The 25,374-nt window shown below is 38.0% G+C and overlaps 1 protein-coding gene across 2 annotated transcripts; it reads right to left on the minus strand.

The window, feature by feature from the left end:
• Positions 1 to 353: 353 nt before the first annotated feature.
• CHMP2B (charged multivesicular body protein 2B) lies at positions 354 to 25,374 on the minus strand. 2 transcript variants are annotated; one of them, XM_040980620.1, is made up of 6 exons: positions 25,087 to 25,354; positions 13,283 to 13,374; positions 9,221 to 9,415; positions 4,757 to 4,859; positions 939 to 1,045; positions 354 to 748 (listed from the first exon to the last, which is right to left on the minus strand). In XM_040980620.1, exons 1-6 carry the CDS (start codon positions 25,118 to 25,120, stop codon positions 638 to 640), a joined length of 642 nt encoding a protein of 213 aa, XP_040836554.1. In that variant the 5' UTR covers positions 25,121 to 25,354; the 3' UTR covers positions 354 to 637. The 2 variants fall into 2 exon arrangements, with proteins under 2 accessions (XP_040836554.1, XP_040836555.1); XM_040980621.1 differs by lacking the exon at positions 13,283 to 13,374 and having other exon boundaries at positions 25,087 to 25,374.

Genomic DNA, 25,374 nt, shown 5'->3' on the forward strand with positions numbered 1-25,374 from the left:
TTTTGCCCATTAAATAATCTAAAGATGTGCACAAAATGCTTGTGCAATTTAAGGCAGGTGCCAAGCGCATCCTGGAACATGATAAACTTACCAATCTCAACGTACTCGCAAAGGAAAAAGCAAGCTCATGACTGATTTTGTTTAACACAGATGTTTAAACAGCATTCTTTTAGATCCCTTAGAAATAATTTGGCAACTGGACCATCTATGGTCAAAACATGTAAGTGTTTACAAAAGACAAGCAACAGATACAGAATTGATGATCAATTTTAATATTTTACATGTCTTTAAGTTAGTGTTACTGGCATTTAATGAGGTTTTTTTTTTGTTGTTGTTGTCTTATTCAGTGTAAAAAGATGTAGAACCTAGAAATTGACACTTAAGTAATGAAGGTACCTTCTCTATACCATGCAGCAATGAAGTCAAGTCAACATTTTATATATCATCACTTCTGAGTAGTTCTAGGTATGATTCAAACTGTTCCAATTTTTGCATCATTGTCATTCTTTGGCAAAAATTGCATTATAGCCATGTTGCAAATAACTGTTTACTCATGGTGTGTGTGTGTGTGTGTGTGTGTGTGCCTGGTTTATACTTAATAATTTTCAGTAAGCAAAAGAAATTTAAGTGTTTTTAACTAATCTACTCCTAATGCTTTCAGTTGTCGTTCAATCTCTTCATCGGAGATTGTAGCCTTGGAAGTAGAGGCGGATGGTAAGCTTCGTGCAGCTGATGGAGCTTTGGCCATCTACATTAAAGAAAGAAAAAGAGAAGAAAATGGCTTTATTCAACATACAAGGTAGAATTAAATCTTTTCAAAGAGCTTTAGTTTACTTCCAAACCAAAGATAAAAACATGCAGCTAATTGCAAGCCCAAGTTGAATAGTCAGGTGACAAAAGTGCTAGGAGCTATCTCCAGTGAGGCAAGACATTCTTACCTTTCCAGAGATTTCAATCCCAATTTCGTCAAGAACTTGGTTCACAATATCTTGACTTTCTTCCTCATCATCAGAGCCATCAAAGATGTCATCGAGTGTGTCATTGACTTGGGAGGGGAGGAGAACAACAAAAGCAGTTACTTTCAACCAGATTTCAGGCTAGGTTTTACATTTTAGAAGGCAGTCCTTCTTTCACTATATATTTTGCATATTACTGAGGGGAACTGTAGGTACATCAACAAACATCTAAAGTCATTTTTAAATGTCAGCAAAGTTCATTAATAAGCACATCTTTGAACCCCTTATTCTGAAAGAATGCATTTCAACCTGAATTATGTTGTAATAAAAGATCTATAATTCAATCTTTAGTCAATAAGAACTAGGTGAAATCTGTAGCTACAAGTTTAAGGTTTTTAAATATAATTCTAGCAACTGTACCCACCAAACTGTTAAACCTAACCAAGAAGAAATATGCAAATATCAAATATGCTATTAATAACTGGGTGACAATTTATTTTTTGTACTCATAATCACATTTTCAAGCTTTTAAAATTTACTTTCACTGTACAGGTCAATACTAACAAAAGCAAAGGTTTAGCACTTTAGGAAACTTACACAAAGAATAATGTCCCATTTAACTGTGAATAACCATCATCCAAAAAATCTGAACCATCTGGGGCACCAACATGACGCTCACAAGCTGTGATTTCACAAAATTTGGATTTTTGATGGGAGCTACTTAACTGGTAAATTTATAAGACATTAAAAAAAGGCATAATTGTCTGTATATAATATGAATACAATAATGTGTAGATAAAAATGAAGAGCCTAAATTATTTATATTTCAAAAATAAAAAAGACTGTGGTAAATGGAAAAAGAAATTATAACAAAATTTAAGAGGGAAGAGATTATCCCTAAGCAGGAGCAAATAACAAGTGAAGTAGTTCTGGAAGGATGCATGGGAATTACCCGATACAGAGAGACTAGCAATAAGCAAACACACGGTGAGGCAATAAAGTGAACTCTTCTACTGGCTTACTGAAAATGAATGGATGGCTAAGAGGCAAAATTCATGCAACTAGCCCCATGATCTTTTTTCCCCAAATGACTGGAGGAAGACAGACAGAAATAGTGGATATCCTTGTAGCCAAGTTGAAAATGGGCTTCCTAACAAACAATAATGACTTCCTACGGAAACAGTCCTTGTCTATGCAGCCAGTCAGCAGGACATGCAGGATGCTGACTTGAGTCACTAGAGTAACCAAGCCACGATCTATGCGCTAATGGGGCATGACTCCTTGGAAAATGTCTTGTAAGGTGTGGGGCTGGCTAGGGTACACACTGCTGTTTATAACATAAATGTATCCTTCAACATAAAATGACAGGCAAACCTCATAAGACACATTATTTTTCAAAGTTGGACCTTGTAGCGGACAGGGGGATAAAACATGTCGGAGTAAATTTGGGATATCCCAGCACACTGCCTGCTTTGTCTGTAAACTTAATTTCTATATTCTTCACATTAATCATAAGGCTCGATTTTAAGATCTCTGATTTCAATGCACATGATTTGACAATTTTAGTCAAACTGTGTAAAGTGATTTTGAAAAAGGCTTATGGAGAAAAAAAAAGGAACTTCACTTTTGATGAAATATAATGAAAAAAATATGTGAATTCCAGTCAGTATCAAAGTGCCCATTCATCTTTGAAGGAGAGTCAAAGGGAATTAACCAGATTTTTTTTTTAAATTACGATTTGTCAATTCACTTTTTGGTGAGTAGGTAGTCACAGAAATAGCCTATCAACATGTTCAAAAGTAACCTTCTGGAAAAATAACTTATCAGTGTGTCATCTGGATTGTAGAGTGAAGGAACAAGGGAGCTGGAAAATGCAGCTCAGAGTTCACAAAGATCTGAATGAAGAACTGTTGCAGAAAATAATCAAATAAAGGGAGAGCTGAAGGTGTAATCACAGATTCACACATATTATTTTGGATAAATACATAAGAAAATGATTAGATATGATTAGGTCCCAAGATTCTTGCTTCCAAAACTTGAATTAAAACAAAACAAAACAGAACAAAAAACAAGGAGATACATGACAAAACATAAATTCTAAGTAGGACCAAGTGTTTGGGCTAGGAGTTAAGATAGTAACATCACACATGGGAGTGCGCTGTGTTGGGTAGCAATAGCAGAACTGGACTTCATCTTCCTGCCAGTGTAGGCCACAGGAGGCAGTGGTGACGGTTCCTGTAACTGAATTCTTTCTACACATGTGGGATATTGAGTGCCCGGCTCCTGAGTTCAGCCTCACTTCAGCCTGGCCATCGTGAACATTTACAGAAGAAACAAGAGTTACGGACCTCTGTAACTGTCTCCTTGTCTCTCTGCCTCTCAAATAGTCAATAAGTAAATACTGTATTCAACGAATTCTAATTTGAAAAAAGGTATGTCACCTTACACTCTGAATCTAGTTTTCAATGAAAACATGCTCTTTTGTAGAGTACTGAAATATAGATTTAGGAGGACCTACTGACTTTCAATCACAGCATGATGAAAAACTAATTTCTGCTATAAGATCCACTCACATCTGTAATAGCTTTGCTTGATACTATGGTCATTATATAAATAGCAATTTTCCCAGTCATTAAAAATCTACTGACAATGTTTTGAGGAACTGGAATAAAATCATATTTTTTAGTCTAGAGGCTTATAGTAAAATCTAAAGAACTTTTATATTATTTTTACACTGAATGCTGTTAAAGTAAAACACCAATATATATGTTTATGTAAACTGGCATGTCCCTGCATAGTTGAAAAAAATTATAAAATTTATTTTTACAACCATAATGGGAACTTCTAACAAATAAGCAACAATTCACTGTTGACCAGAGTTAGAGTTCTGTTCTTAGTGAAATGAAATTTTTTTGTGTAATCTTTTTGGGAAGAAAAACAAAAACTTTATCAAACTTAGTTAATAGTCTAAAGGTATTTTTAAAACATTTGATCAAACAAATACATAAGCATATTATGCCAACTAATATCAAGTACAAAGAAAATTTTGAAGCAATTCTGTTGAACAACATGAACAGTGTGATAAATTTGGGTATACAAATGTTATATGATATTAAAGCTTTGTTTAAAAAGACTTCCGAAAAGATGCTTGCCACACTCATATTATTAAAACACAAGTTAAGATTCACCACTGTACAGGTGACACTTTAAAAGCACTTTTATAAAACAATGGGCAAACAAAGGACATAAATGTCCCACATCATCACCGGACACTGTGGCAGGATAATCATTTAACACGTTCTGTTTTTCTTTATATTTTCCATATTTCCACCTAACTTGCGATTACTTTATATTCAAAAAAGAGAAACAATACTAAATATTTTTAGTTTAGGTGGTGGGAGAGGAATTTCAATATGTCCATCTTCAGTGAAAACCTATCTTGTAAAGAACGAGTCATTATTGCTCTGAAACTGTAACCGTGAGAAGTGCTTCACTCACACCGGCTTTGGGTGCAGGAATCAATAAAACAAAATTGCTGAGACTAATGTGGAACAGAAACAAAGCATAACACATAAATTTTCCCTCAGTTAAACATTAATAGAATCCTGTGCCTTACACATTACCAACTTGAAAATGCACTGAAGCTTTGGCATAAGGGTCTTCCTACAAGCTTGTCCTTATCATTTCTTATTTAACCATTTCTATCTTCATGAATAAGAAAACGAGCTTGCTAGCAAGTCACCTTGGTTAACTCAAAAAATGAGAAAGCTGTAAATTTCACTACAGCTTATTAAACTTACTCATTTCTTCAGTCATTTCCATTTTCATGTTTTCCTTCTGGAAATTCTGCATTGTTTGTAATGTCTTCTGTGGATCCATCTTCTTGTTAACTGCTTGCATTGTCTTTAATATATGAAAAGATGCACATGAGCTACACATCATGGAAGCTTTACTACGGAACAAAGTCAAAGTAAACACACCAAACACGCACAGACTTTTAAAAGCTACACATCCTGTCACAATCAAATAAAAATTGCCAAGTGTTCTAGAAAAAAAATCAGCTCCTATTTGGAAGCCATTTGTTTAACATCTACATAATAAAAACCAACATGAAAAACCTCATCTGAACAAACAACACAGAAAGAACCATTATCAACACAAAATTTATTCCTATTCAAATGTGAAAATTTAATTCACCTGTTATATGGTGTGCAATATCTAAATTTAAAATAATTTTTAAACATTCATTAAAATTTTTAACAAAGGGATTAGAGAATATATAATAAACAAATTTGATCTAAAAAGCATTTAACCATGGTTTAAAACGATAAACAAAATTTTTAACAATGTATTTATTTTTATTGGAAAGTCAGATTCATAGAGAGAAGGAGAGACACAGAAAGATCTTCCATCCTTCAATTCACTCCCTAAGTGGCCACAATGGCTGGAGCTGAGCTGATCCAAAGCCAGGAGCCAGGAGCTTCTGCTGGGTCTCTCACGTGGGTCCAGGGTCTTAAGGCTTTGGGCTATTCTCAACTGTTTCTCAGGCCACAGTAGGGAGCTGGAAGGGAAGTGAAGCCGCCGCCGGGACATGAACCCAGCACCCACATGGGATCCTGGCACATGCAGGAGAGGACTTTAGCCACTAGGCTACCATACCAGTCCCTAAATTTTTCTAAAAATGTGAAAATTTTCATACAGTTTAGGACTGAAAATTATTTCATTTTAAAAGATTAATTCTATTCACTATGAACATAATTTATTTTGTAAATGATACATTTTAACTATATATTGTCTTGTGTGTATATTTGCATTTATTATATAGTTAACTCAGCAGGTTAAAATACACCGCAGCAAAGGCGTGTTGGTGCCAGGGGTAGGAAGCCAATGTAGCCTTTCTCAATCTCTATGCAGTGCTTCGCTGCAGCCAAGTAAATTTTCAAGTGATACTCCACTGCCCCAACACCATGCGTGGCCTAGGAGCCCTAACATCTTCACATGAACTCCGCTTAACTAGGCAGTCTCGATTTGCATCACTGCCCTCTAGGTAAGCTAATCTTTTATTTCCCTTATTGTACTATACTCTAATACTCATGCCGATAAAAAGAAGCTAATGTCTGTAAAAATCTCTGTGCCACACACTGTCTAAGCACTTAATGTCACACTAAATGCTATTGAAACTGGACAAGTTTTAGGAACAAAGGCCTACCATTTTCTCTATAGTATTCAAATGGAAAGCATAGGAATGCAAAGGCTGAATAATTTATACAATGTTACACTGCTATGGAATGAAGTGAGATCTGAACCCAAGCAGTCTTACCCAGAGCTTAAATTTGGAAACTATGCAAAAACCTGGTAAAAGTGTTGTTCTATCAATAAACTGCAAAACCTGTTAAGTGTTCTATAAATGAACTAAAGTCCATGAAGGTTAAGCTCTTTCCTGCTATTTTCCATTTCATATGTATTTTTTAAAGATTTATTTATTTTTATTGGAAAGGTAGATATACAGGGAAAGTGAGACCTAGAAAGACCTTCTATTTGCTGGTTCACTCCCCAAGTGGCCACAATGGCCAGAGCTGACCTGATCTAATGTGAGGAATCAAGAGCCTCTTCCAGTTGTCCCTCATGGATGCAGGGTCCCAAGGCTCTGGGTTGTCCTCCACTGCTTGCCCAGGCCACAAGCAGGGAACTGGATGGGAAATGGAACAGCCAGGACACAAACCGGCGCTTATAGGGGACGTGGCAGTTGCACTAGGCTAAAATGCTGGGCCCATCATGCTCATAATTTTTATGGTTCTTACTGAAGCATATAAACAAATATTTTCTGGGGTCACAAGGTTCCACACAATCCAAGAGAGAATGTGAGTGAGAATATCTGTACACAGCAGGGCCACAGGCGGCATCTTTCCTTAGCCTACCCCTTGTGGTAAACTATAAATGAGCAACCTTCCTCAGTTACTTTTCTAAAATAGCCAGCCTGGGTATGTGATTTTCACACACAATCTTTTCCTGAAGTCAAAGAAAAATATTTACTTCTATTTGTAAAATCAAAAAAGAAAAACAAAAGTTTCTTGCTTTAACTATGTATTTTTCACTTTAAAATCATTAAGTTCCATCAACAGTGAATTAGTGGAGAAAACTTACACTGAATGTATTTCTCTAGTTTTTTTTAACTTTAAGATACAAAAAGACAGAAAGGTAATCAGACACAAAGATAAGCTGACAGAATTCCCATCAAGTTGGTTCCTCCCCAAACTGAACTCAATCCCCGTTTCCAATATGATTGATAGGGACCCACAATCACACAGCAACACACCTGCCACCTCCCAGGGTGCATCCTGGAAGATGGGCTTGGGAGGTGGAGCTGGGAATCAATTCCAGACACATTGATATGGAACAGTACCTTAGAAATGTTCTTAACTGCTAGGCCATCTATATATGCTCATCCATATATGCATACTCATATATAATATAAATATAAATATATATTGTTTTAATTGAAGCACATGCACATGTACACATAGTGCTCTCATTCACTGGTTCACTCTCTGATTGCCCAAAACACCTGGGACTAGGCCACACCAATGCCGGCAGCTAGGAACTCCTTTCAGATCTGCTTCCTGGGTGGCGAGAAGCAATTATTATGGCCCACTGCCACTGTCTGTCAACATCACCGCCAGCAGGAAGCTGTAGTCAGGAGCTGGGGCTGAATATCCAACCCAGGCAGGTATGTTAATTCTATACATGTATGCCTTTTTCAGCATCTTAGCTGTGAGGCCAAACATCCTTCCTTAACTTGTAAAATAGATGCTTTCCACTTCCATATGACTATAATATAAAAATAATGAGAGTTGATTCTAATTCATTGTGAATTTTCCCACCTGCTAAATACTACACTCTCAAATCAGTATGTGCAGTGCTTCAAAGCTCATTATTGAATGGGCAAAGAGCACACACACACACAAAAAAAAAATCCAAGAAACCCAACATAAATTTTCCCAGCTGAAATCAAACAAGATGATGCTCTTCCTTCTTAACCTTGATACTACAGCCAATTTTCCTCTTCAGGGAACCTGCTCAGTGTCATTTTTTTTTTTTTTTTTGGTCACTATCAGTGTGTCACCAAGTATTCTTAAATGAAGGAAAGCATGATATGCCTAATGCAGAAAAGACATAATGTGAGATATATTTCCTTGAGGCTGACATATCATGCTATTGTTTGTGACCTAGATGTTAATGAATCACCAATATGGATCAAATATGGTGTTTTCAAACAGAAGAAAAAGGTTTTGTATAGACTGGTTGATAAAATGTTGTCATGAATCCTCAAAAGAAACAAAACCGTATCACCCCTAGAAGCAATGGTTAAGTCATCCAAATTCCAGTGTTTCGACCTCATAGAACTTAACAACCATGAAAAACAAGATTTACATACACATACAATTCTCCTGACAAAGTGTGTACTTTCTCTATGGTTTTCTTTTTTGCATTTAGTTTTTCATAATTTCTCCACAGCTAACACCTCATAAGGTTTTTTTCAGACTTTGGCCTTCTGTAATGTCTTTTGGATCTCTTATCCAAAGAGTGGTGAGCTCACGGGTGGCGATACAGCGGTACAGTTTGCACAGTGGGGTAACTTTCTACTCTAGTAGATCTTAAACTCTACCCAACTGAACTGCAGTATCTGTAAAAACAGGATCTCTACCTTAAATCTCTATGGATTATTCATAGTGTTTCAAATACTACAAAACACTCATTATTTATTAAATTTTCAAAAGATGCATTTTGAAACATCATAATTAAGTGATTATATATATGTAGAAAAAAAGTAAAGCATAATTCCTAAGAAAACATTAACTGATGAATCCTGCAACCTAAGTTGTGTTCTGACATGTTCAGAAAAAAAATGAATCAAGAGGAAACGGCTACTCTATCACAAATTAGAACTTAACATGTTAATAAAAGCAGCAGCTCAACCTTTTGAAAATCTAAGGGAAAAGACAAACACTGCTTATTTCAAATTAATAAACTTAGAAGCTTAGTTTTGGAAATAAAATTTCCAAAAGCAAGAAATTTTATATTGCAGCATCAAAAGATTCTAGAATTATTTGATTTATCTAGTACTACAACTACTACAATAAAAATAAGACAGATTCTGTACCATACTTACATAACCAGGAGGTACTTTTATATTTGATTCAAATAAACAAATAAAGAATCTGTAATAAAACTGTAAAGTGGTGAATCCAAAGGCCCTGACTTACTTTCGCTGTAGTAGACATCGCTCCGGCCATCTTCATCTGGGAATTCATCACTTTTGTTTGTGTGGACATAGAAGTGACTTTTGAACTTACAGCAAAAGTTCTTGTTTTCTGTTTCCGTAGATGCACAAGTTGCTTGGCTAAAACCCTACAAGCATCTTTATTACCAATCTTGGCCATTTTCTTAATTTCTAGTTCCTAAAATGGAAAATCAAAAGGAGAGAGTTAACCGATGACTATTTCTCAAGAGTTCATTACAGATGAATAGATGTTATATCAATAATATGTAGTCTCCATGATCATGAGACTAATTTGTGACAATGTTTTCCACATATTTACACAGAAAATAAACTATTACTTTTATCTGCATAAATAAAGCATGTCTCTAAGATAGAACTCAGAAGAAAAAAAAAATCCAGAGAAAAAAGTCTAAACATTTACTTATTTACTTATTTACTTGAAAGGCAGAGTTATACAGAGAGGGAGAGAAAGCGAGGCTTCCATTTGCTAGTGCTTGCAAATACTGGCACCAGCCAGGAGAAAGGAGCTTCTTCCTAGCCCCACTCTGTGGGTCAGAGGACCAAGTACTACGGCCATCTTTCACTGCTTTCCTGGGTGCATTTAGCAGGGAGCAGGATCATAAGTGGAACAGCTAGGAATCAAACCTGAAACTCTAGGGGATGCTGGCACTGTAGGCAGTTGCTTTACCCACCATGCAAATATGTTAGTCCCCAGAAAGGGAAAAAAATCCATCCAGATCCAGGTGACATGGCTCAGTTGGTTAAATCCTCACCTTGCAAGCACCGTGATCCCATATAGCCACCAGTTTATGTTCTAGCTACTCAAGTTCCAATCCAGGTCCTTGCTTATATCCTGAGAAAGCAGCAGAAGATGGCTCAAAGCCTTGCGATCCTGCACCTGCATGGGAGACCTAGTGGAGGCTCCTGGCTCTCGGCTTCACAACAACTCAGCTCCTGCCACTGCAGCCATTTAGGGAATGAAGCAGTAGATTGAAGATCATTGTCTCTCTCTGTAAATCTGCTTTTCCGATTAATGTAAGTAAATCTTTAAAAAAATCCATCTAAAAGTCAGTATTGATAAACAGAAGAGGACAAGAAATGAAAATGGTGGTAGAATTAAAGTTAATATAATTATTTAAGTGAAATGCTCCATATGCTATATCCATTGATAGCAAATTGTCAGATTATGTAATAAATCAATCCTAATAATGTACTACCTGTACAAATCAACACTCAGCATAAAAACAAATATAGGTAAAAGAATGGCAAACATTATTAAACTACTTTATATACATATTTATCAAAATCTGAGAATCTGGAGTGGCTGTATGAAATTCAAGTCAAATAAATTTGAGACTAAGAAAATAAGAACTATTGTCAGAAATGAAAAAGAACCAAGGAATCTCAACCTAATTAAGTCAGAACAATCCTAAATACATGTGTATGTATCACAGAACAACTCTTGGAGTGAGATACAAAGTAGGTGCTGCAAGAAGATATTCATTTGATGAGCACCCAGCATTTACACGGGACTTAGATGTACCAAGCATGAGTCTAACCCGCTTAGCCAAAACACCTACCCCTAGAACATTTGGAAGATTAGAAAGACAGACACTAAGTTTCATTTATTCATGATGACATGATCTTCTAAAACATCTCATGGAGTCTGCAGAACAGATTACAGTAATAAATGAGTTTAGGAAGTTTACAGGTTATAGGGTTTAAGAAGAAAATACAAAAATGTGACATATATTAGCAATAAAAATTAGAAATTGAATTTACTCTTTAAGATTTATTTATTTATTTTTTTTGGAAAGGCAGATATACAGAGAGGAGGAGAGATAGAGAAGAAGATCTTCCAACTGATAGTTCACTCCCTAGGTGACTGCAATGGCCAGAATTGTGCCAATCCGAAGCCAGGAGCCAGGAGCCTTCCCCAGGTCTCCCATATGGGTGTATGGTCCCATGGCACTGGGCCATCCTCAACTGCTTTCCCAGGCCACAGGCAGGGAGGGAGCTGGAAGGGAAACAGGGCCACTGGGATTAGAACCGGCACCCATATGTGATCCCGGAGCATTCAAGGCAAAGACTTTAACCACTACTATACTGGGCCCTGAATTTGACATTAAAAACTATAAAATATATCAGATTAAATGTAGCAAAATGTGTGCAAGACCAACATACCATTGCTTCGTGAAAAAGAAAGAAAAAACAACAACATGAGAGAAAACACTTAGACCTTTTTTAGGTTACACAGGTTTCTTAGGACAGTAAAAGTTATAGAAACAGGAGAAAATAGTAATATAGTATATTTGATCACATAAGAAAGAAAAACCTTTTGTTCCTCAGAAGACACTTAAGAAAATGAAAGAGATCAGGGAATTGGAGATAGCAATTCTATTCATACTACATAAGAAACTGTTAAAACTGAATATCTTGGTGTAAAAAATGGCTGAAATATTTGAATAGACACTTTAGCAGATAAGATATGCAAACTTCAAACAGGTGCTTAAAGATTCTCAATATCAATAGTGATGTGGGAAATATGGTTTAAAACGACCGAAAGGTCACTAGAAATGGCTAAAAGTAAAGCCCATCGAATCAATATGTAGAACAACTGTCGCCAGCAGGAGAAAACATTACAGCTACTTTGGGATTTGCTTAGCACTTTCTCAAACACTTTAACACGTAGTTACCCTACAAACCGACAATCTCATTCTCAGGATAACACAAAACAAACAGATATATATGTAAACATGTATACACATACATTCTCAGGGATGAACTGTACAATTGAGAGTAGCACATCAGGAAGGAAGATATGTTACAGCATGCAGCTTTACTCCTGAATGAAAGGAGGACTCCCAATGAAACTGCTAAATATACTTTGACAATATAATACTAGCTTTTCTACCACTGCCTATACCTACAATGCCATGATACACATAAACAGCAGGATGTTGGACTTACAACTGTTGCGGAAGGACTCCGCTGTTGGAAATAATATGGGAAAAAATAGTGCTGTGAGAGAGAGGGGAAGGAAGAAGGGAAAAGTGGAGAAGGATCATGGAAACTAACAATAACAATAAAAAATAGACCCAATAAAACACATTCACAGAAAGACTACTTATTTTCAACTGAACAAAATCTGAAGCAATATAAAAAAATTCACTTGTTGGTAAATGGCGAAACAAGCCATGAAACATCCACACATGGAATGATAATCACTAATAAAAATTAATATTAGTACATATGATAATACAGGGTAACCTAAAAATAAATACACCAGGCAAAAGATATTACACTTTTAAAAGTTCATATTTCACAATCTAATACAAAATTCGAGAAATATAAACTAATTTACAGTGTCATCAGTATTTGATTCACTGGGCAGAGGAGGGACAAGAAGGGTTTGGTAGAAGGCACCCCAAGAGCATAAGGCAACCTCTGGGGGTGGTGGAAATGCCCATTTGACTACAGGGACGATTCCACGAGTTAATACACATGTACACACTTAAACACATTACACTTAAACATGTTATATGCTGGCTTGCCAATATGCCTCACCATACATTTAAAAGATAACATAAACGTTTAAAGATAAGTCAGGGTAGTCTAACAAGAAAAACAAAAGCAAATCCGCTGTCTTAGACACTATCTTTAAATGCGAAGCAAGACACCCAACAATTCATGTGATTATATTTTGCTACTCTCTCATTTCCCATGATTATTTTATCTATGCTTCAAAGTAAGAAGTCGGTTCTGTTTTATGCAATATTTCCTTGTAGGCGTTTATGAGGTATGCAGCCTGAAGAATAATTTGGTCCCATAATCAGCATAATACACCAAAAGAATCCCAATAAAAGTCAGCAGGCTGACACAATAAAGAAAGGTAAGCAGAAAACACAGGAAGGCATTAAATGCCATGTTTTAGTCAAGCAAATTACTTACCACCTGTCATGTGCCTTTTTGCTAGTTAGCTAATTACTGCAATAATTTCCAAATTTGTTTGAAAAGTTACACTGAAATGTAATGTTCTACTTACCAGCTGTTTCTCTTGTTTCTCTAAAGCTGCTCGGTCTCTGACTATAGCTCTCTGCGTCCCTCGTAATTCTCGATTCTGTTCCTTTATTACATCTGAGAAAATTACAAAAGAACCCAAATTAATGAGTTGTACAATTTTAACATACTTTAAAATATTAGACTTAAAGCTCCCAAGATCAAAAAAAAGAAGCAGAATTATATAGATGCAAAAAATTTTCTTTCAGTTTAACATTAAATTGCTAAATATTAAAACTTGCATTATAACTATATGAAGAACAGACAGAAGATGGAATTTTGTTAGATACGCCTGTAGTTGAAGGTTTAACCAAACGTAAACATTAAATCATTATACAACATATCTTAAGGAACTGATTACTATCATCGATTGATTAGTAATAATTAATAATGTTTAATGCAGTACATCTCTCTCACACACAGATCATATATTTACTAAATACTTTTTCCTACAGTAAGTCATAACAAGAGTAACCATTCCAATGAGGCAGATCAAAGTTGGAATCCCACCTCTGATATTTGATAATTACACAGATACACAAGATATTAAGATATTGTATCTTGTAAAAAAAGTTGACATGCTAAGTCTAACTCATTGTATTACTATTCATGAAGAATGAATTTTAAATGAGTAAACAATATGTAAAACATCCACTGGTACCCAATCAATTATAATGTCTTTCTAATTTCTCTTAACGCATTGGATTCTTCAGTGCTCCCTTTTGAAGAGCTAAAGGATTACCCCAGGTCTGATGGACCTAGGTCACACTAGCAGCTAAATAGTAATCCCAAATTTGTACGCAAACACTCCAGGTCTTGAATCAGTGATCTTCATAACACTAAATCAATGTACAGAGAGAGGGAGACAAGGAGAGACTTCCCATCTGTTGGTTCACTTCCCTAATGTCTGCAGTGCCAGCACAGGGCCAGGTTAAAGCAAGGAGCAGGTGCTTCAGGGGGGTCTCACACACGGGTGCAGGGGCTGAAGTACTTGAGCTTTATTCTTTTCTTAGGCCATTAGCAGGAAGCTGGATCAGAAGTGGAGCAGCTGTGACTTGAATCAGCACCATATGGGATGTCAGTGGTACATGTGGAAGCTTGATGGACTATGCCATAATGAGGGGCCCTGACAAATATATAGGAGTAACTGCTTGAAAATTACACATTCCACCACATCAAAGAACATAATCAAGGGAAAAGACAATATACAGAAAGGGAGAAAATACTGCAAGTTATATATGTGATGACTCTGGTATTCAGAAGATAGAAGGTATTTTTACAACTCAAGAACAAAAGACAATCCCATTTAAAAATTGTCAAAGGGCTTGATTAAACACATCAGCAATGAAGATACATGAATCGCCAGCCCAGCACAGTGGTGTAACACGCTAATCCTCCTGCTGCAGTACTGCCAACCCATACAGATACTGGTTCATGTCCCATCCACTTCCGATGTAGCTCCCAGCTTATGACCTGGGAAAGCAGAGGATGGCTTAAGGCCTTGGGCTCCTGAACCCATGTGAGAGATCTGAAAGAAGCTCCATGCTGCCGACTTCAGATTGGCTTAGCCTCAGTCATCAGGGGAGTGAACCAGCAAACGGAATACTTCTGTTTCTCTGTCTCTCTTTCTCTTTGTGCGTGTGTTGTGTCTCTTACTCACTTCAAGTTTGCCTTTTTAGTAAAAATAAATAAATAAATAGTGTTAGAGAAGATACACAAAAGGCATTAGTTCTTTGTGTTTATGTAATCTGATCTTAAGGGTCCCTATCTCCCAATACAATCAAATTTCAATGTAAGTTTTGGAAGAAAAAAAAAAAAACCTGTATTCAAACCAAAGCAGTAAGTTAAATTTTAACCAGATAATTAACACAGGTGCACAGCAGATGCTAAAAGCACGACTGTTAAGATAACAGAATTTTATTAACACATACATTTTCTAATGTCTAGGGTAGCATAATTGAAAATATAAATTTGGTTTTTGTTGCAGTTTCCTGGAACAGAGGGACTAAAAGGTTTGTCATTTCCTGAATGACAGGAATGTGTATTGTTACTTCAACAAGTCTTTTTCGACCACTCCTGAGCATATATGAACGAGATTCAGGGGACAGGGATGTTGATCACCCCTATAGGATGAAGTTGGTCACCTCAAGATGGGACTCTAAAGCACATCTCAAGGTCAGGCCTCAAGGGAAGAGCAGTGCTGGACAATGGGTTATAAACATTTTTTAAACAGAGATCCTGAGAGTGCCCTAGTGAGTGAACACAGAGGTTTGCTCAGAAAGTAGTGCAGTAAGTCAGTGTACAAACTGTGCCACCCGACTCTATCTCCACACACTGAGGCATCTTCCATTTGGGTATTCCTGAACTACACCTTTTACAGCAAGCAAAGCATTTTCTGAGTTCTAAAAGTTGCCCTGGATAATTATCAACCCTGAAGAAGGAGTTGTAGGAATACCTAGTGAGTCAGAAGTACCAGCGGCAATCTGGCACTTGTTGGGCATGGCATCTGAAACGGAGGCAGTACTATGGCACTGAGGTTTGAACTTACAGCATCTGCTCTAACATAAGATTATTGCCTTTGGAGTTAAACTGAATTCTTAGAGAACTAACTAGTGCTCAAGATTCAGATTTCAAACTATACATCCATCTTGGTTGCAAAACAAAATTATGACATATGACTTCAACAAAAAGATGTAACTTAATAAAAATAGCTTGGCTTCACTTTTTAAAATTTTATGTCACTACATGTAGCCTGACACCGTATATCATAAAAGGAAAAATAAAGAAAATTAACTGCTGCATATTCCACAGCCTCCTAGTTGTTAATAGATCTATTAATATTTAAACAGTTCTAAGCTATAAACTCAGAGCAGCTAATGTTATGCACTAAAACACAATCATAACACTTTAAAACATATTATGGTAAGTAGCAAAAGATAGTAAAACATATTTTCATATAATGGTAATATTCCATAAAACAAACAAATGACCCTTTAATTATTTTTTTAACAATCCCTATTTTAACATCACATTTCACTATTTAATCTTCCATATAATTCAGAAAGAATAATGTGCATGGTACTGTACACTTTTAATGTTTCTTCAATCACGTTTATTTTACATTGGCCTTAATTTTTAGTCAGTCTGATTTTTGTTCCAAGACTGCAAGTTCTTTAAAAATAGAAGCTACATTTATTTGTCTATTTACCTTATTTTATGCTGAATACCATCAAAGAGCAGTGATGTTAGGGATCACAAACATAGTGTGTGTGTGTGTAAAATCTGAGCAACAACACAATATATATTTTTCTACAGTGGAAACATAGAACACTGAATTCCCTTACCACTTGCTCTCCCCTCTTTTCAGTTGGAATAAAGGCAATGACAAACATGTGCAAGGCGCTCTTAACATCTTGCAGAACAGGAGTCTCTGGATCCTATTCATTCTCTGCTTCTCCTCCAATCCTATACTTCTTCCCTTCCTCCCTTTCCTTTCTTCCTCCATTCTTTCCTCTTTTCCCTCCCTCCCTCCTTCCATCTATCTCTTTCCTTTCATTCCCTTCCTTTCCCTTCCCTCCCTTCCTTCTTTCCTTCCTTCCTTCCTTCCTTTCTCTTTATTTCTTTATTTATATTTTTATACTTTGAACAGTACATTTACAGAAAGAAGAGATAGAGACAGGGACAAAGATATCTTCCATCTGCTGGTTCACTCCCCAAATGGCCATAACTAGAATTTAGCTGATCTGAAGCCAGGAGTCAGGAGCTTCTTCAGGGTCTCCCACACGGGTGCAGGAGTCCAATGACTTGTGCTGTCCTCTGCCAGGAGGCCACCAGCAGGGAGCTAGATCGGAAATGGAGCAGCCAGGAACAGAACCAGAGCCCACATGGGACAATGGCACTACAGGCACAGGATTAGTATGCTAAGCCACAAGACTAGCCCCTCTCTACTTCTTTCCTTAGACATAAGTGCTAGGTATTGAATTTTCCTTGCTCTAGCACTATGCTGTGAGGTGCTTCATAATAAATGGTAACAGAATACTTCAAATTCTGAACATGTCAAAAGTGCATGGGTATGATTTTGGCATGGTCTTTGTTACAATTCATTAAGGCACAAAATGACCACAAGGTTGCCACAACCACCACTCTCTCCTTACCAGTTTTCAGTATAACACTTAGAGAATGCCACGTAAGCCATTTCAACATCCAGCATGAAAAGCTTACCTCAAACCTTCAGGCTCCTCCCATGGACAGAAACACCCATGTCTACACTAAAGTGATAAGACCATAGGCTCAAGCTTCGAATTTAAGAAGACAAAAAGACTAAAAGGCTTTGCATTCTTTGGTTCTGAATTAAGACTTATCTACTTAAAAAAAAAAGTCAAAAACCAAAACAAAACAAAGATTCTCTGTTATAGTCTTAATGCTGAGTGTCCCTCAGAGGCCAGTGTGTTAGACATCTGGTACTCACAGTGGTAGCATCGGAAGTAGTGAAAGCTTCAGGAGCAGGGGTTCAAGGTGCTGTGGGCCATTGCACACATGTCCTGGGAAGGCAGGTTCTGTATATGACTACCTGAGCTTTCACAAGAGGCCGTCATTAAGCCTGGGTGTGGATCCACCTGCTCTGTGAACCTGAGCACGCCATGGGACCCCCTCCTCTGCACGTGTGCCACCCTACCATGGCACCTTCATCAGAGCCTGAATCATCTCCCCTGGACTTGCAGCTAATCATGGCTATCTTGTTGTACTAAAGAAAAGCTGATAAATACAGTTTCCCTTTTAGTCCAGTGCAGCTACAGGAGTTTGAAACCGATCTCCAACTTGAATTATGGCTCTCCTTGTTGCATCTAGCTTATTTACATAAATTTACAAATATCAGAACAAAATACAAAGAGTAATTATTGAGTATTAACATGGACATTCACTAACTTCAGCGGAACACCGTTTAAAGTGTGATACTTTGGCAGCAAAGCACATAGCCTGTCCCAAGTTTGCACATCTGTTCAGTTACTTCTGACTTCTGGCGGATATCACACCATCTAGGAAAATTTTCAACCTGGTCCAATGACAGCATCCACTATATCATAAACATACCGTATTATTTGTTCTACTACTAGGTCATATCAAACTCTATAATCTAATAAATCATATTTTCTGCTTTCAAATCTGTTTCTTTTAAGATTAAAAAAAAATTTTGGTGGGCTGACACAGTGACTCAATAGGCCGATCCTTCATCAGTAAGTGCTGGCATCCCATATGGCACTGGTTCACAGTCTCAGCTGCTTGACTTCCAACTCAGTTCCCTGCTAAGGCCTGGAAAGGCAGCAGAGGACAGCCCAATCCTGGAGTACCTGCACCCATGTGGAGACCTGGAAGAGCTCCTGGCATTTGATTGGCTGAGCTTCAGAAATTGCAACCATTTGGGGCGTTAACCAGAAGATTAAAGATCTTTCTCTCTTTCCTTCTGTATGTAAATCTGCCTTTCAAATGCAAATAAATAAATCTTTGAAAAAAGAAAACAGAAAAACATTTTTGTCAATGTAATTATACAATCTATCAAAACGGTCTTAGGTCCTGCTTTTCCATCTCTACTAACTGGCTTTGGGACAGAAATCTCCAGAGAAGGATCTTCTTCGAGGAAAGTTGTCCACTTAGAACCAGGGCACACCATGTTAAGCCACCACCTGCAATATCAGCGTTCCATATAGACACCTCATTTACAGTCTGTTCTACTAATCTGCTCCCTGCTAATGGCCTGAGAAAACAACAACAGATGGCCTCAGCGTTTGGACTCTTGCACCTATGTGGGAACCCTCAAGGAAGGCCCTGGCTCCTTGTTTCAGCCTTGCCCATTACTGGCCATCACAGCCTTCTGGGGAGTGATCCCGCAGAGAGAAGATGAGAGTCTCTCCCGACCTCTCTGTAACTCTTTTAGACTTAATTAAGAAATCTTAAAAAAGAAAGAGGAAAAGTGTTGTGACTTGAGTCAAAGTGAGCTGATGGAGCTCACTAACAAATAAGAAACTAGAACGTGAACATGGCTTCAAGGGAGGTGCCACCTTCTTACACTGATGGCGACAAATTGCTCTGGAATATTACAAGTTCAAGGCTGAGGTGTCAAAAGATACCATTCCCAGATTGTACCTGTTCTGAGAACCAGATCTAGTGGAAGGAGAATGAAAGTGACAATGAGAGTAATAAGAAGAGCAAGTTTGATTATGAAAACCAAAATTTGTTTCTCAGGCTTTTGCAAATGGCTTATCAGCAACCTAGAGAATATTATCAGCTTAAACAAATCAAATTTAATAGTAATTAAAGAGTATATATGTGTATACATATACAGCTATGGAAGGCAGAACGGACAACAACTTTACATACAGCCAGGGGCATCAATATATTTTAGAGTCAAGCTAAAACATGAAAAACTCAGCAGGACCTGTTTGAAAGGAAGAGGCAAAATACTAAGGAGAAACCGGGGGCAATCCCACAGCAGCAGAAGAAATAGCAATGAGATAGACATCCGTGCTTTCCTAATAGTAAGTCCTACAGCCACTCAATCCACAAGGAATTATTCAAGTGTATGATTAAAATGTAAGGGTTACAAGAGGTGAAAGAAGGTCCTGAGAGGAAACCTGTCAGCTGACCTTGGGGTGTCATTTGATTCTCAAACACCAAGGCAACAGGATCACAGCTACAATCCAGGAAACTGTCCCAGGGCATTTTTACCTTAGAGAACTAAGCATCACATGACTTGGTGTCATGCTGAGGATGTGGCAGTCCAGAGAGAAGGGATGTCCCTCCAGAAATACCTGTTCTTAAAAGGAATACTGCTCAGAAAGTGGACTGCAGTCCACATTCCATTATGTTCCTTTGATGTGCCAAGAATGTTGATGTCAAAAAGAAACACAAAATGTGGGTTTTAAAACACTGAAAACAATGTGCACTAAATGGATACACAGCATGCAAAAAAAGATGTGAATAACATTAGAACACCATGAGAATGCTGTCTTTTACTCTGTAGGACAAGATGTATCTAAAAAGAACCATGTTCATATAATGAGATTTTATTTCTTCTTAACATATCTTGAAATGAGGAATGACAACTCATCTCTTGAGAAAAGATATATTTCCAGCTGGTGAAAATTTCACAGATTCTTAGCTCTGGAAAATTAGCACACATGAATGAGAACAAATTCAACCTAATAAATCTGCAAAGCATTTAAAAGAAACACCTACAAGACATATCTGAAGAGTGGATGGAAAAAGCTATCAATCAAACCCACAAGGTCTATTCGCTGTGGATATACAGTGCATCGTGTCTTAGTTATTGGATAAACCTTGAATAATTCTTTGTATTTCTGTATTCAAATCTATTCATTCACTATTCCAAGAGATTTCCCTGAATGTAATTAGTAGCTCCTTCTCAGAGTTATATCTTCCCTGTCTCTGTAAACACATCATTCAAGTTCCAAAGAAAGCAATCTTCTACCTGTGAGAAATTTGATCTTGCTAAATAGAGCTGACCTTTGTCAGGCCAACCCAATGCATGCTGATTGTACGATGATCAATGAAAGGTTACAGTCATAGAACACACAGATTCTGACAATTTGGTATACTCCACAAAACTCAATCGAGGGCCCAGTGCGGTAGCTAAAGTCCTTGCCTTGAATGCACCAGGATCCCAAATGAGTGCTGGTTCCCAAATCCCTGCAGCCCCACTTCCCATTCAGCTCTCTGCCTGTGGCCTGGGAAAGCAGTCAAGGATGGCCCAAAGCCTTAGGATCCATGCAGCCATGTGGGAGATCTGGAAGAAGCTCCTGGCTCCTGGCTTTGGATTGGCTCAGCTCCACCAGATGAGGACCCTTGGGGAATGAACTATCCAACAGAAGATCTTCCTCTGTCTTTCTTCCTCTCTGTATATCTGCCTTTCCAATAAAAATAAATAAATCTTAAAAAAAAAAACAACACACAACTCACTTGAAAGTCATCGGGCTTTTGTCTCCTGGACCTAGGTCACTCACATTCTACCCTAAATAAACCTTACACTAATGTTTATAATGAACATTTTTATTTCAGTTGACACAGACCTCCATAAACTAAGATAAACTGTAAGAAATGTCATTTCCCCTTCCATCTATATAGTCCCTCAATTTATCACTAAATGTATTCTAAATTGATAGTGTGTGCTAATAATGTGAATGTAGATCTTTTTACAATCTGGAAACTAGAAACACAACTTTTAGATATTAGACACAATTACTCAGTTAAGATTTAAATTATGACCAATGACTACAAAACTCTGTAAACACAACATGTAGAAAAGACTTAAGATAATATTACACAGCTTTGAAAGTGGGAAGATTCAGCTTTGATTTCACATAAGACAACTGAGAAGCTATAGATGCTAAAACAGGAACACAATTTTGTGTTGACATATTCAACAAACTTTGAGGTGTCACCAGAGAAACTTTCCTGGAGCAAGCAAATAACCGGATAATTCATGCTACCCAGAGAAAAGGAAACAACAAATTGAATTCAAGGTATTAATGCATTATTAGCAAAAAGATATGCCAGAGAAAAAGTCCAAACTAATGAAAAGAACAGTGCAGCTGGCAGTCAAAAGCCCACAGATTTGGAAAGGGCTAGATCAGAGTCACACATATATTATGAAAGAGTTTCCACTTGACTCTGTTGGTTCTAGAATTGCAGTACTGCTGCCTCCCAGGGTGTTCTTTAACAGAAAGCTTGAGTTAAGAGCCAGAGCTGGGAAGCCAATCTAGGCCTTCTGGTATGGACATAGCAACTTAATCAGTGTCTTAAATGAGAGGCTAAAATGTCTGCCTCTAGAATTCACTTTTGATCTAAACAAGATACCATGAAGTATGTAACAGAGTGGAGGGTATCAGAGAATCAAAGAAATAAAATAGGACACATCAGTACATCTTCATAAAGGCAGACAGCACAAGATGCATATCAAAAGTTGAGAATTTGATCCACTTCACAGAAGCAGCAAAGCCAAGGTACCCGAGGACTGATCACCGACAAGAAAACAATGCTAGCACATCAGGTTCTGCATCTGATGCTCAGGGGCTCTGAAGTCTTGGATAAGCTACTTAGTCTTGTCGATTAAGTTCCTTATCTATAAAATGGGGATAATAACAGTAGTTACCTCATAGGATGTATGGCAATTAAATACCATTACATATACAGTGCTTAGCCCTGTGCTAGCTTAGAATAGGGTCTCAAATCGGTCTTCACTGATAGTGCTTAAAGCACTTCATTTTCAAGAGGCAGGTTTAGTTATGCATTGATGACAAGTCCTGATGGAATCCTGATTTACAGGTTCATAATTAGCTTCATGTATTACTTCACATTGGGGAAGGGGAGATTGAGCAGGGGGATGTTGAAGAACCTAGATAAACACACTACACTGTATGAACACATGTATCCTACACGTCAGTAAAAGGAAAAACAAGTACTCAACTGTAATCTCAAATCCAGGAATCTGCTCAATGTATGACGTACACCTCTCATTAATTTCTGGAAAAAAGTATACCCTACAGAGACTTGTTCATCTTTATGTCAAAAATGAATTAAACAGAACTGGAATAGTAACAAGTGCTGTAATGTTGTCTCCCTTTTTACTTTACACCCATGCTATTCTTTAGTGATACAGTGTATAACTCTTCCAGCTAGTCCAAAGAGACAGAAAGATTCAATTATTCCCCAGATCTACAAGCAGTTATATATTTTCCTTATTCTCATATATTAGAATTTCATTATGGCTGGAACAGATAAAAAAATCTGCATACAGTAAAAGATCTTATGATCAACACATCCAAGAATCCGAGAGAAATGCATGAAAATACATTAAATTTCATAATATATAGCCTCATTACTTTTAAGAACAATGTTGTTACCCTTGAAACAAACAGAAATCCTACCTTTTAATAAAACAAGGAGTAAAAACATCAGTGGAGCTCTATATCAAAACAATGAAAATACAGATCTGTAATTAAGATGTGATTATGATTGAAACTGACAAGGTAATTGAAGAAAACAGCAAGCATGCAAGTTGGCTAGCTGTAGGAAAGAACACGATATACAAATTTATACTAGAAAATGGCACATACAAATTACAGTTCAGTGGTAGAGTTCCTGGAAAAAAATCCTTAAGACTTGTTTTTTTTCTCACAAATTCGTATATTCAGTAAGGAGAGAATTTCTTGGAGGAATTAACTCGCTGAGCTCCTGTGTTTGCTTCTGGCTCTGTACAATTCAGTTTTGTACAACAGTCCCTAGATTTCCAACAGCCCCAGGAAGCACTGAGATTTATGCTTTCGAAAATATTTAACAGACTCCAAGCAAAGAAAACAGGCTGTTACGTTCAATGTTAAAAAAATAATAATCACTTTATAACAAAACTGTAAAAGAGCTCAAATCAACTTCCCCTTGTTTTAATAAATTTTCACATGTAAAATGCAAAGAAAAATTCTCAACTACCTCAACTCTAGCAAAAAGTATTTTACAGCACCTTGGAAGTACTATAAAATAACTGCAGATCAGAATTGGGGTACTGAAACGCTGAGAAAAAGTGTCAATGATCAAACAGCATTCTCAGGAAAAACAAACAACCCATCTCACATGAGATCACACACTAAGCTGGTGGCCATGCAGGTTTTGTAAATGGGACCTCTCAATAAATAAAAAGCCAATAAAGCCCACCCTCCCCAAATTGCAGCCATTGAGAGTAAGCAAAACTGCCTTGGGATAAATGAGGGGTGAAATGGCATGTGCTCTAGTGAAAGGTAAAGTGGCTGGGCAAACAGCACGTCTTTGTTATCCTCCCCAAAATAATTTTGCTAGCATTGGACTAGTCTACACAAAGGAATGCAGGAGGTAAGCCTGGGCCTGGACTTGACACTCGGTACCAATCACAGTCTCTCCTTTTGTGGCTGAGACTCTTACAAAGAAGTGATTATTTGCCTGAACAAGCAACAACCTAGAACCTATACTCAACACGATTTGTAAATAACTTGAATCGATTTATTTCACTGGTACCAGGCACTGAAAAGACCAAGACCAGCCATAGTTATGTAAACATAGAAGCATTGCCTATAAACAAAACTTAGGCATTCCAGAGCATTTGCTCCCCCTCCCCCCCCCCGCTATGATATGGAGTTACAGATCTGAAACAATGCAGGTATCAGTAACATTTAAGCTTCTGCTGTGGATAATATCCATAACATCTTTTTTTTTTTTTTTTTTAGTTAGCCAAAGAAAATCAGAATGGAGAAAATCCATTAGGAACATTAAACCCAGACATTCCCCAGGGGTTCCTACTACTTCTCCAGTGGAATCTATCAGTAGCAGCACTCATCTCACAGCTCTACTGATGGGGTGTTCCCAACTGGGCAAACGGGTCCAAACCCCAAGTGCAGGTGGCAACTCCCGCCCCCACTCCTAGGCTTCCGGCTTGGAAATCTTCAACAAGTTCATCTCCAAACCGAAGGTCAGACACATCGCACAGAGGATGGCAACGGGAAACGTGCTAAATCGCCCATTCCGATACACGCAGGGGTGGGCGGCACAGCCTCCCGGAAGCACTAAGGGTACTAACTACAGCCATCACGAGCGTGGGGTGTGGGGGAAGCCGGGCTGCCCACGGCGGTCACGGAGAGGACAGTCACGGGAGAAGTGACGCAGCGAGGCCGGTCACCTGTGGGGCCACCAGCCCCAGCCCCGCCCCCCGGGCCGCAGCCGAGGAGACGCAGAGCCCGGCCGCGAACTCACCATCCACCGTCTTCTTCTTGAAGAGGGACGCCATGGTCAGGGACCGCGCCCCGGCGGCCCGGCTCGGCCCGGTTCGGTCTGTGCCTGCCAAACAAGAGGAGGAGAAAGACAGAGCCTTGAAGGGTTCGCAGTGGCGGACTGGACACCCGGAAGGAGCGGCGTAGGTTTGTCCGGCAGGACCTGCGGAGGGCGTGGACGGCCGGAGCTCCCGCAGCCGCGTCGCCCGGCGCTCAGGTGACCGGGAACTAAGACACTTTTTGGAGAAGTCACTTCTAGGCGGCGCCTGCG

Source organism: Ochotona curzoniae, unplaced genomic scaffold, assembly GCF_017591425.1.
Source record: "Ochotona curzoniae isolate NIBS_2020 unplaced genomic scaffold, NIBS_Ocur_1.0 contig_3498, whole genome shotgun sequence".
NCBI lineage: Eukaryota > Metazoa > Chordata > Mammalia > Lagomorpha > Ochotonidae > Ochotona > Ochotona curzoniae.